The following is a 12,787-nucleotide window of genomic DNA, read 5'->3' on the forward strand; positions in this document are numbered from 1 at the left end:
TGTTGACACAAGCCTAAAAAAAAACTTTGTATGACAGATTCGGACTCAACACCGGGTCAATGCATTTTCCACGTGCATTTTCCACGTGCTTCAGTCTCATATCCAAAGTGTTTCAAATTCGAATGTGATCTCTGGAAACTGCTTCCAAAATAAATCTCAACGAGTGGACATCACAAGGAATCAGTCCAACACTGAGGTCAGAGCTCTGAAAAGATTAATCTTTCTCCAAACATTTCCTGTTGATTGTCCAAGCAAGCCATCAAACCTGCATCCATGTTCCATTGGATGATAAGAAACATCCACACGTGAATTATTATGGTGGTAAACGGTTTCCATTTTTTAATTGACCTCTGGGAAAGACAAGCTGTGCCAACACAGTCTAAAAAAAGTTTATAAAATGAATTTCAAGCCAAATGTAATCTTTATTTGTCTGTTTCTGTACAAAAAGCACTAACCCACAGAAAAGCATGCATCTATATACAATATAGTCATTGAAGGAAACAAATGAAATTATGAATACATTATTTCTCCCCATTTGTTTTCTCGGAAGCAAATTTGAACATTTGTGCTTTGATATTCTTTGATCAGACGGTGTAAAGGTGATGTCCATTTTTATTAAAGTTTGGGATGAAAGCAGGACTCCACTGTTGGTGAACCCAGACTGAAAACAGGGGATAGAGAAAGTCAAGGGGCCACTGTGGAGACAAAAAATATCCTTTGCAAGCAATTTGCAAACCCAATAAGTTGATGGAATGGATACCAGGAATAGGAGGTGAATCAGAGAATAGCAAAGTCAGCCAAGATCTGACTTGGGAAAATATTCCTGTTTTCATTGTAAATGGGTTTAGAGAACCATAATATTGAATACAGCTGTTTCTGGTGAGAAGCTGGTGGGTTGGCTGGTCCAAAATAATTATTTCAAGAAAGTGCAATTTTTGTTTGCAGTATAATGTATGATCGGTTCACTGGCTTTCTGTGTTCTCTGTATAAATGAAAGCCACAGGCTATGGCATTCACACATCCCGATTAAGATATGTGTTATTCTTATTCACTTATGATATGCTTACGATTACTTGCTATGCCCATTAAAAAACCTGCTACTGTAAAGCGATTTGGGGAAATTCAATTCTAGATTGAAAACACAATAAACACCCTTAAATAGCTCTTTATATCAGACACAGAATTGACCATTATTAAAGGAGTTTTTGGATTTAAACCAAATTTAAATGGTTGGCGTCAAAGTACATTTTTAAGGGATCATTTTTTTATAACCTAAAAATCTTCAGTGTTAACTAAACTCTGATAAAGTACTTTTAACTCTAGTTATTAAGTACTCTTGATTCCAAGCACTTTCAATTTTCAATTGAATTTGAAAAAAAACTTGTAAAATTAAATCTGAAAAATTATGAATTTGACTTTTTAACAAAACTTTTTAAAGGAGTGTAGAGATTGCATACCTTGATATTAATTCATTTCATTTCATGGGGTGTGAATACCTTATCTGGGTTTCTGGGTTTGCTATTTTCATGTAAAACAATAGGTTAAATTGTTACCATGTAAACAAGAGCTGACATAGACAATGCAGTGCATTTACTGCATTGCTTTTTTTTATTTTCAAAAAACTTTTTCCAGAAAATGTTGACCAAATGTATTCACATATTCTCTTGCTCATAACCTTGTTAACAGCACAGATTGCATTATAGCTGTTAATGTTTGATAACGCATTAATATCTGCATGATAGCTTTTAAAAACATGAGTTTTTTCAGGCATTAACAAACAAATATTAGTAAATATATTATTCAGAGTGAGGCCAGAATATCCACATCAAGAAAATACTCGCATGGTTACAATGAACACACTTGGTATGTTATCCATCACAACAGGGCAGAATCAGACTTTTTGTGGAGTTTTTCTGTTTTTAGTCTGGCCACCCTAGAGTCAGTTAGTGAAAATATTAAAATTAACCTGTAATGCATGGACAAACACACCAAATTAACAATGTATTTTCAATTGTACATAACGTAATTGTTGGTTGTGAATTATTAATGTTGTCTGCTATTGTCATTGTAGTGCAGACACACACACACACACATGCACACACACACACACACACACATGCACACGCAAGGTGTACTGAAACTGCACATGCTTGATTTTTACATTAGCATTTAAACTGCACACACAGTTTGAAGTGTGAAGTATTATTTTTGATTCCCTTTCTATGATGGTAATGCTGGTAAATTTGTTTTTTAAATTGCAGTATAAAAACTAAAAGTGAACACTCTTAATATTCTGTTGTCATATTAAGTCAGCACTGCTTTCTGTTGCTCCACACCCCCAGTACATTTGTCATTAAAGAAATCTGCTTTAATAAGCATAAAGCTTACACACATCGTTTTCTCAGTCAGGACTCCTCCAAAAATGTATATTTTCAGTACAAATCACCTCAATCATAATTAAAAATTATTAAATAAAAAAAAATGTTTTACTTCCAGGCCATTGAAATTCAATGTCTTGAACTGTCTGATAGTTTAGTTAGTTTTTTTCTCTTATCTTTCTTATTTTTGAGAATGGCAAAATAAAAATTGATGTGTGAACATGGTGTATTGTAAGGCATCCATTTATATATATTTTGTTCTTTTATTTAATTTTACAACTAGTCCACGGAAATAATGTGGAGTGACAGTTGCTTGCATTACAGTAATACAAATTGCATAAGTAAATGATACAGAATCGTGTGCAACGACAATAACAACATCCACAACAACGATAACATCAATGGAAAGTTACGCTTTGAAGGGACACTCAACTTTTGCCATCTTTTTCCCATGAGCCCCTCCAAGTTTGAGGCGCAGGCGTGCCTGGATTTGAAGATGAACCAATCGTGTTGGAGCTATGTTCAATACAAGCACGGTACTTATTTTCGCCAAAACACAGCATGTAGATTTGAGCACAGGTTACAGCAAAAAATGGCAAAAACAAGTTCACCGGTCAGCACTAAGCGTCAGATTATGTGACGTGGTTGATATGAAAATAACCTCTGATGATGGAGCCCTACATGGTGGAATACAACATGACCATTTCAGAATTATAAAATCCCCATGATAAAAGCTGAGTCTCCCTTAAGATGAGCTAAAATAAAGGCAAAGCACCTTCAAAAGGGTAAAAAAAACATATTGGTGCATATTTGTCCTACACATTTTTAATTTTTTTGTCTTTTTTGCTTGCTAAGATGCATTGCTCTCATAAGTGCTCCAACTAAAACAGTGCATTAAGAAATAACTATGATTATACACTCTTCACAATAATACACAGAAGACAAGAAGAGGAGCGAGGGGGAAAAAAACACAACCGCTGTATACAAAAAAGTTAAATATAGTATCGGAAATCATTTTTATACAAAAGAGATGGAGCTTCCTGTTTTAAAAAACCAGGGGCGATCTGATCGTGTTCAGGACTTCTTTTCATTCGTTTTTACAAAAGTTTATTTTATGCGTTTGTGTATTTTTGTCATTGTTTTGTATTTACTTTTTTTTACAATATCTAAAAGGTATTAAGACATCAAATGTGTTTTACATATATTTGCTGCTATTATTCAGGCCTAAATCACCAAAGAAATCCCAAAACATACTTTATAAATACATACAAAAAAGCACAATAAGAAGTTGAACGATAAACCCGGCACCTAAACGTGATTCAAATCGCAGCAAGCGTTCTTGGATTTAATTCTACAGATGCACGAACCTGGAAACAAACCTATTCGGGCCGTGGTTTATTTTGAACACATTTCACCTCCCAAATCTATTGGTCCCAAATGCTTGGGGTTTTCCCTGCTATCAATCAGACGTGATCCATTTTTGAAGAGCAGGAACTAAAGCCAAAAGACAAACATTTATCAATAAAACCTTTTTTTTAATGGAACCCTCATCATACCCTTATGAAATAGTATCATATCTCAAAATATGCAATCCAAATTATGGAATATATTGTAATTCGATTCAATTCCATTATTGCCATATTTTAGCACAATAATACAGAATGTATTTTACAAGATATGCAAATGTATAGTATATTAAATAATAGTTGCATACGTTTAAAAAGATGAAACTGGCAATAATTAACCTTTTCATATGCAGTCCATGTGTTTAAAATATATTCCTAATATTGTGGATTTCATATTGTAACATACATTACATTCCAATAAGGGTAAGTATGGAGGGTCAACTACAGCATATACCAATCCCACTCACAGCCCCCAAAAAGCACTACATTACCCTCTGAATATGATAAACACACATTTTTATTATAAAAAACATACTCAGAGGTGATCATGCGGTTGCTGGTATTAATCTGCAATGTATTTCAATCACGGAAATTGAATCAAAAACTCAGTAGCTACGATACGAAAAGAAAAAAATAAACAAACCAAAAGAAAACAACATCAGACCGTCAGAGTACAGGGGGGAAAAGAGTCTATTCAAATCAGTCTACCTTGCAGTTTGTCCTTAAAAAAAGCAAGCGTAGTTTTTTTATTTATAATTCACACATTGTTTGATGATCCCAGTGAGAGCTGAATCAGCAGCTCATATCAATATGTAATTAATGGGAAAAAGTAACCGGGCTAATTGTATATTAAATTTCTCAGTAATTTTATTTTAGTCCAATGTGCTGGACTAAATGTGTCCTATCAGTTGTGTGGGAATTGTCAAGGAAAGAGGAGGGAATGCTGCATTTCCAGGAACTGGTCCTTACCTCCGCGACCAGTGGCAAGCTTGTGAAGAAAACTCTTCCTTTGTTCACAGTGACCGAACGACTAAATACGCCATCGGCGGAAAGTGACGTATTCCAGCTACAGAATCACGACGGTGCGGACGGACCTTGTCGACCTACGCAAAAGCGTGCGCGCGCCGACCTCCGAGAGAGCGCTCCTCGCACCGCAGCCGCACTGCTACCGTTTAAAACATCTCTCCACAGTGTGCTTCGGGAGCTCTTAAGCTCCGGGGGCTGCCCTTCCGCAAAAGTCTCGCACGTACGACCGATCCAAGGAACAGATTTGATTACATACGAAAATGAATTCTTGCACTTTTAAAAAAAAAAATGTAATTTGCTTAAATTTAATTTAGATTTAGATAGCAGAGCTGCTACGTAATTTCATTTTCCTGCTCCTAATGCTTTAATAAATTTCTTTTTGACTTCACGAGGCTTTGGGTGAATTTCCCACAATGCCCTGTGGAGATAACGTTTTGGACTCTCTCTGTTTCCTTTCTGTGGAGGTGCAGGGTGAAGACGTTCGAGGTTCTCCTGTACCGAAGCCCGACGGGAAGCGGGAGCCGCTTCAGACGGGAGGGTGTGAGCGTGACGGCGTCGCAGTTCCACAACCCGAGCCGGCTTCAGTCCTTTGGTCTTTCGGGCGATCCGGGACTCTGCGGGTCTGACGTTCCTCTGTGGGATGGGGGTGGTTGGCGGGGTTTTTTTTTTTTGTTTGTTTGTTTGTTTTTGTTTTGTTTTGTTTTTTTGGAAAGTGGCGGTCTGACAGAGATTTCGGGAGGCCAGTGATTCTGAAGTCCGTCCTCTAGGACGAAAAGCCCCGTGGGCCTCCGTCCGTCCTCACATGGGCGGGACTATGAGACCAGCCATGGCTGAAAGACAAAGACCAGACCCAATCATCAGCTTGCAAAGCAAAGTGTTACATGAATGCGCTCAGGAGAGGGTAACGCTAACTCGCTCCTCATGCAAACTAGCAGTTGGGTATTATTTCTGCAATATTCTTCTCTGTTCATTTGTCTATCAACTCTGTTCTTTTGCAAACAAGAGTGTCGTGCGAACTAGGTCCCAAAGACCAGTTGTCTTTTAGAAGGGGAACCTCGTAAGCATTGGAGGAGAAAAAAAAACAGATAATTAACTCTAGAATGATCTTCCGAGTTATGCTTTCTTCAAAAGACAGTTGACTTCTGGATTACCACTGGATTAACACTTCATCCCAGTTCCACAGAATATTCTGACACTGTCAATATCACTGACTTCAATACTGTTTGTATATGAGCAAACTACAATTACACTATTATTGGATTATTGTTAAGAATAGTAAATACAAGTAAAAGAATTTTGACAAAAACTAGCTGAAATGTTATATTAATTATACACTTTCATAAATAATAATATTTGCTAAATAAGTATATGGGGAAAGCATTGAATGTGAGCAAGATTGTAAACCACTACAATATCAATGGCATATACTGTAATTACCATTTGCTTCTTAGAAATTCTGCATTACTTTAAAGAAAAAAAAACAGAAGAAAGTTATAAGGCCTAACTCTTAATTTGAAAATATTAGATAGTTATGACTTATTTCTGATCACTCTCCAAGCAGAGATCATTGATCTGTTCTGAAATATTGTGGAAAGGTCAAATTGAGAATGGCTGTCGTATAAACAATGACAGCTAATGCACTGTTAATGTATACTTTTCATGCTAAAATGACATGTGTGTACAGTACCAGTAGCTCAATCCTAGAAGGTGATTAACAGTCATGTATGAAAAAGGCGTGAGAGGGGTGGTCATTGGGCAGGCATGGCTGTTGACAGTGTCCCAATAAATCCACATTACTAATGATGTGGAATATTCATGAGCTCTCTCTCTCATAGTGCAAATACATTGACTTGAGGAATAAGGAAACGGGTGCTACTTTTAATGGTTTAAGCAATTTTTCTCTATCTGAATGGCACTGATACATTCATTTCAGGTTAAGTGGTAAAATGTAACAGTCATATCATTTTTTATCTTGGGTGAAAATTTAACAACTGGTTTAAGCTTGGAGTGTTCTACTCCCAGATTTTTATTGCACCAGTCTCACTGAGTAAATGTTGAGTATATAATGTATTTTGATTTACTTCCTAAAATAGAGCTTCCTAAAAAGGAGCAACTGAATATGATTAAAGCCATTTTATGGGATTTTATTTTTAAGAAATAAATAATTTATGCCATATAGTTTTTGGTGAATTGGACACATATGTGATCATTTTTAAAGCTTGTTTTATGTAAAGGGTTTGGTCCAGAAGAAATATGTGACCATTTAACCTACAGAAGCATCAATATGTCCAAGCAACCTAATAATTTTGCCAGTTTCCAAAATGAAGTACAAATCCTGTGCAACTCATGAAATGAAATGTAAGAAAAAAACAGGGAGAAAGAACACTGTAGTGACAGAGCCATAGACTAGTAAACACTCTCATTGTCTGCCTTCTCATGTAAAATTATTTTCACATTTACATTATAGCCATTAAACACAAGGCAGCTTTTCTTGGCGTCACAAACTGTGCATTTGTTCCCGTGGGTACAACAGAAAACCATGACATTGGTGATGATCTGCTGAATTTTATGGAAGTTATGGATCAACTTTGACATGTGGGGCCGACCGAGTATCTGGGCGGCATTGCACGATGTTTGAAAGGGACCGCCCGCAAAGTTGCCTCATGTTTTGGGACGGCAATTGAGCAAGCGGGAACAGAGGAAGGGGTCTTTAAAACTCTTCAGACCCCAAGCCTGACCATTACTTTCATGACACACCCCTATCCGAATAACTGCCTTTATGGACCGGGGCCTGGGACGCTTCAGGCAAAGGGGCGGGGTGCTCACCCTGTAGGCTGCTCCCATTGGTGCTGGTGCAGGTGGGGGGCGGGGAAGTCTGTGGCCGCACGACAGGGGCGAAGGCGCTCTTCTGTTTGACTGCAGAGATCATATGTACAGAAGAAAATGAGAAAAGGCTAGCGGGCGTGACAGAGGAAGAGGAGGAGTTAGAAACTGAAGGTGATCCCAGCGCAGAGCTGGGTGAGACGACTGAAACAGAGAGACAGGCGACAGACAGACAGACAGACAGACAGGCAGGCAGGCAAGCAGAGATGGTTTGTGGTACGGACGTGAGCAGGGAAGCCATGCACGGTGTATAGCACTTCAGATGGGCCGAATTGGTTGCGGTTGTGGTTTAGCTTGCGGTTGGATTGCGCTGACCGTGGGGGAAAATGTCTGCGCTATCATCACCACAAAGTTGATCCATAACTTTCCCGGTTCAATGCTTTCTTCATGTGAGTCTGTTTTTAAAGGCAGTCAACTCCCATCCTTTTTAAAACTGACTTTATAAAGACAACATTTACTCTATAGCTTTAAGTCAAGCTGACTGTGGAGTTTTAGCTTGGAGTAACAAATTCACCTTACATTTCTACATTTCTGAAACAACATTATGTGCTCGGTGGTGACCAGAAAGAATACATATATTTCTGTGAAATATGACCCCGTGACCTAATACCAGTTAAAATGAGTAGGCAAAAAAAAGAACATTTTCAAAAGTATTTTGGTGTAAAATAAAAAGAGAAAATTCTGAGAACTCAGTGCAGAAAAAAGAATGGATTTTGTGTCAGCTGCTTCCACGTGACTGTGATTTCATGTGACTGAAGAGTTAAAAAGCGAACCTACAGGAACTGTCACAGGTTTCACATTCACTGCAGACATCCACAATAGCCACAGCTGTAACCTTACTGGAGATGTATTCAATAACCTCACACTTGCATAAACATCTGAAAGTGCTAATGTTGCTTATTCTCAATGCCAACTGTTAGCAGATTCGATTCTTGCTCGGCAGAAACGATGTCTGCTATTTCACTTATACATGGGAGGTGGAGAATTCTTTAACAGTGAATATATGAAGAAAGTAAATGCTTTTTAATTGATTTTTGTGGAACCATAGAGACAATAATAATAATTAAAAATAAATAATATTAGAAAAGTGCATGATGCATTACAAAATTAGTGTTACTGTGATCTGCATTATTATTATTATTATTATTATTATTATTATTATTATTATTATTCACAATTATATCATGTTCTTTAATATTGCTATTAGTATTATTATTACTATTATGGTGTCATGCTCCTGCATAATAATTATTGCACAGAAAGTTGCAGTGTTTGTACCTCATTAATCTGGGCACTAGCCTTGGCCCACAGTGTGAATTGCAATGAGGATGTTAATAAGATGTTAATTAGTGAGAGTGGAGAGAAAAGGGATGCGGAAAACAGTGACAGTCAGCAGCAAGCGCTGATGAGCAAATTCACAACGTATGGAAACAGACTCACTGAAACACACAGACAAACACAGCCCTTTCCAACAGCAACACTTGTACTTGTTCCAGTGCTTTATGTCATCTTAGCTTTATGTCCCTTCCATACCAGAGGAGTGACAGAGCAGTCATATACTGGCTTTCCGATGCAGTGCTGTCAATATTTGGAATATATGTGCATAAAAAAAACTCAGACCGACCCTTTTATTCCTCATTGAACAATTCCGTCTCTGAGCCAATAGGCTGCTTTTGTATGTTTTATGTTTGGAGGATACTCAGACCTCCTTAATTCTGACAGTCACACTTCAATAGCTGTCAAGCTCATAATACTGTGTGAATAAATCGAACAGCAAGACATTTTATTTGTTAGTAAATTGTAAAAGGCTGGATGGATTAAAGTTCTTTGTTTGGGTTCAAATGACAAACTTACAGTCACAGCAACACGTCACCAATTCTGATCCAACTTATGTGCACGCACACACACACACACACACACACACGCACGCACACACACACACACATACCCTTACATATGTACAAGCCCAAAACACAAACTCACATGAAAAACCGAATATATCAACGGTGAAGTTAGCCGACTAAGTTAGCAGAGAAAAAGCCTCCATTTCCAAACAAATCTCCCTGACCATTATCGGGAAACACCTGAAGCAAGCCGATCACTTCTCATTACAACCGCTTCTCTTTCCCTCCGTATAAGAGCTAGCGAATAGCCCCGTCCCCCCCCGCACCACGCGTGGCCCAGTACTTACTTGCGTAAGGGGAGCTGGCGGACGAGCCGTTGAGGAAGCCGGGGGACCCGGGCACCCCCAGGTTGGTCATGCCGGCCCCGTAGCCGTTCATGGTGGAAGTGATGGTGTTGTAGTTGGACTGCTGGGGCGTGGAGCTGGGCACGTACCCGCGGGGCGACACGCTGTTGGAGTTACGGGAGTAGCCTGGGGGCAGAGGAGACTGCTGGTGAGGGGCGGTGGGGTGGGGGGTGGGGGTGTAGGGGGGGGGCACGTGTAATTAAAAGCAGATCGCTGTTCCGGCGTGCGGCGATCCTGTCTGTGAGGCAGTTTCTTTAGAACCCGCGGACATTTTCAGCTGCCGAGGATCTTTCCCCCCCAGTCTTTCCGGCATATGGTCGCAGGCATACCCATGAAAACGTCACCAATTTGTTGCTGATGTTTTTCGTGTTTCTTGATTTCTTTCTTGCCTTTTTTTTTTTTTTTTTTTTTTTTTTTTGTTTTACATTTTCACATGTTTAATGCAGGATCAAGATCTTATGATAAGATTATCTGGCAACACTTTACTTAAACTTTCATGACTGGTCTCACATTAACAGTCATAACACATGTAAAGCACAACATAATGCATCATACCCATTGCCATAGGCATTCACATATATTACAATATATATTACAATTAGTTTATAGAAAATGGTATTCATAGCAAGGGAGGTATGTTATGCCACTGGTGTCATCCTGTTTTTAATTGCATGGATCATAACCATAATGTTTACGTATGCTGTTTGGCTTAACAAGGTAGGGAGCCAATAAAGGTGTTACTGATTATTTATAACAAAAATAATCTAGCTAAGATTATTTTTCAAGTGTGTCTCTTCTATTGAAAGAAAATCCACCTTCCGTAGCTTATATTTTCCTCAACCCTGGCTTTAAACCAAGGAAAAATGTCAAAATTATTATTTTTTTTAAATAGATGAAAAGCTAAATAAAAGCATAATAAATACATTATGAATTAATCTCATGTTAAAGATTGCTCTTGTTTGTTAAGAAGGCAAAAGGATGCACATCAAGTGAAATTGGGGTACATTGATAGCCTTTGTTTCATTAAACTGAGAATATGACATGCAATTGGAGGTCTGTGAACATGAATATAAGTTCCAGAATATCCTGTATCCCTTGAAAATTTACAGAGCTTCAGAATTAAAGTATATAAAAAATTCTACATGATGATTTATGAAAAGCTCATTGAAAAGATTTATTCAGTATGCGTAATTGCAAGGGACACAAATAATCATTTTTATTCATATAAAATAACACTGAGGGGAAAACCTTGACCTCGGTCTTGTGTTTTATGGCGTATAAATATGAAATGATGTGCTTTTATGGTTGCTGTAGCCTTTTTTCCCATGACCTCATGGATTCCAGAAGGTGTTCCTTTGCCTGCCAGTTAATGTGAAAAACAGGCAAAGGTGAAGCAAAAACACCAAGGAGCAATGAGGTGTCAGAGGAGAGACCGGGGCCCTTGCTCCCGAAATCCAGCTCCAGCACCCGCACCTGGAGAGGACCGACAGCCTGCTTCTCCCCACGTCACACTGCTCTTTGGTGCCTCCTTAGCAGAGACAACATGGCTGACCATGAACAGCATAGCTTCTGTACTATGAATGTGTACTAACCCCCGCTAACTACTGTACCACACAACTCTACCGTCATGGGCAATTCTATCCCCTGTGCAACTGTACTGCTCGGTTCAACCCTCTCTACTCGACTGCACAACACTACTGGACTGAGAACTGAGCAGTTCTGTCCACTGTAGTGTACAATTACACAACTACTCGACTGCATGGTGCTGCTGTACTATACAACTCTACTTGTACTGAACACTTCTGTACACTGTACTGTACAATTCTCCCAAATCTACTGCACGACACTACTGGACAAAGCGATTCTGAACACTGTCCTGTGCAACTGTGCGACTAACTTTACTGCACAACACTACTGTACTGTACAACTCTATCCTACTGGAAATTTCTATAAACTGTGTTGTGCAACTTGACTGCATCGTGCAACCCTTTATTCTCTACTGTACAACTCTACTGGACTGAGCAATTGTACACACTGTATTGTGCAACTGTGTAACTACTCTACTGCACAACAGTAGTGTACTGTGCAGTTATCTCTATGGTCCACACCAATTCAGACCTGGACGGTGCTGTTAACGTTCACATCGGTAGCACTCATATGCATAGGATTATGCAGGAGATTCTGTGCTTTGAAGCCTTGAAGTAGACGACTTGTCAATAATGATATGGATTTATGGAAACACATCTCTTTTTGTACATGGTAATTTGTTTTTTTAAGGATAGCTGTTTGAATTTTGTAAGGATCACAGGTTTAGTTTCAGCCACTAGGAAGAGGTTTTTTGAGTGTATGAGGTCTGAGCTGGCTAATCCTGGTGCCTGATTACTGTGGAGTTAAAGTAGTGTATGAGGTCAGAGGTCACTAACCATGGTGCCTGGTTACTGTGGAGTTAAGGGAGTGTATGAGGTCTGAGCTGGCTAACACTGGTACCTGGTTACTGTGGAGTTAAGAGATGTATGGGAGCTAAGCTGGCTAACCCTGGTGCCTGGTTACTGTGGAGTTAAGAGATGTATGGGAGCTAAGCTGGCTAACGCTGGTGCCTGGTTACTGTGGAGTTAAGAGATGTATGGGAGCTAAGCTGGCTAACCCTGGTGCCTGGTTACTGTGGAGTTAAGAGATGTATGGGAGCTAAGCTGACTAACCCTGGTGCCTGGTTACTGTGGAGTTAAGAGATGTATGGGAGCTAAGCTGGCTAACCCTGGTGCCTGGTTACTGTGGAGTTAAGAGATGTATGGGAGCTAAGCTGGCTAACCCTGGTGCCTGGTTACTGTGGAGTTAAGAGATGTATG

The 12,787-nt window shown here is 39.0% G+C and overlaps 1 protein-coding gene across 3 annotated transcripts in view; it reads right to left on the reverse strand.

Annotated features, from left to right (window-relative positions):
• Positions 1-402: 402 nt before the first annotated feature.
• The window catches only part of LOC118231812 (transcription factor COE3-like), a 127,877-nt gene continuing 115,492 nt past the window's right edge, over positions 403-12,787 (reverse strand). For 2 of the 3 annotated variants that reach the window (XM_035426085.1, XM_035426084.1), the window contains exons 15-17: positions 9,885-10,067; positions 7,637-7,726; positions 403-5,640 (exon numbers count right to left, since the gene is read on the reverse strand). In XM_035426085.1, coding sequence (XP_035281976.1) covers positions 5,609-5,640; positions 7,637-7,726; positions 9,885-10,067 — 305 coding nt within the window. In that variant the 3' untranslated portion in view covers positions 403-5,608. The remainder of the gene's footprint in view (positions 5,641-7,636; positions 7,727-9,884; positions 10,068-12,787) is intronic. The other variant, XM_035426086.1, reaches the window with a different exon arrangement.

The sequence above is a fragment of the Anguilla anguilla genome, chromosome 7 (genome assembly GCF_013347855.1).
Source record: "Anguilla anguilla isolate fAngAng1 chromosome 7, fAngAng1.pri, whole genome shotgun sequence".
Taxonomy (NCBI): domain Eukaryota; kingdom Metazoa; phylum Chordata; class Actinopteri; order Anguilliformes; family Anguillidae; genus Anguilla; species Anguilla anguilla.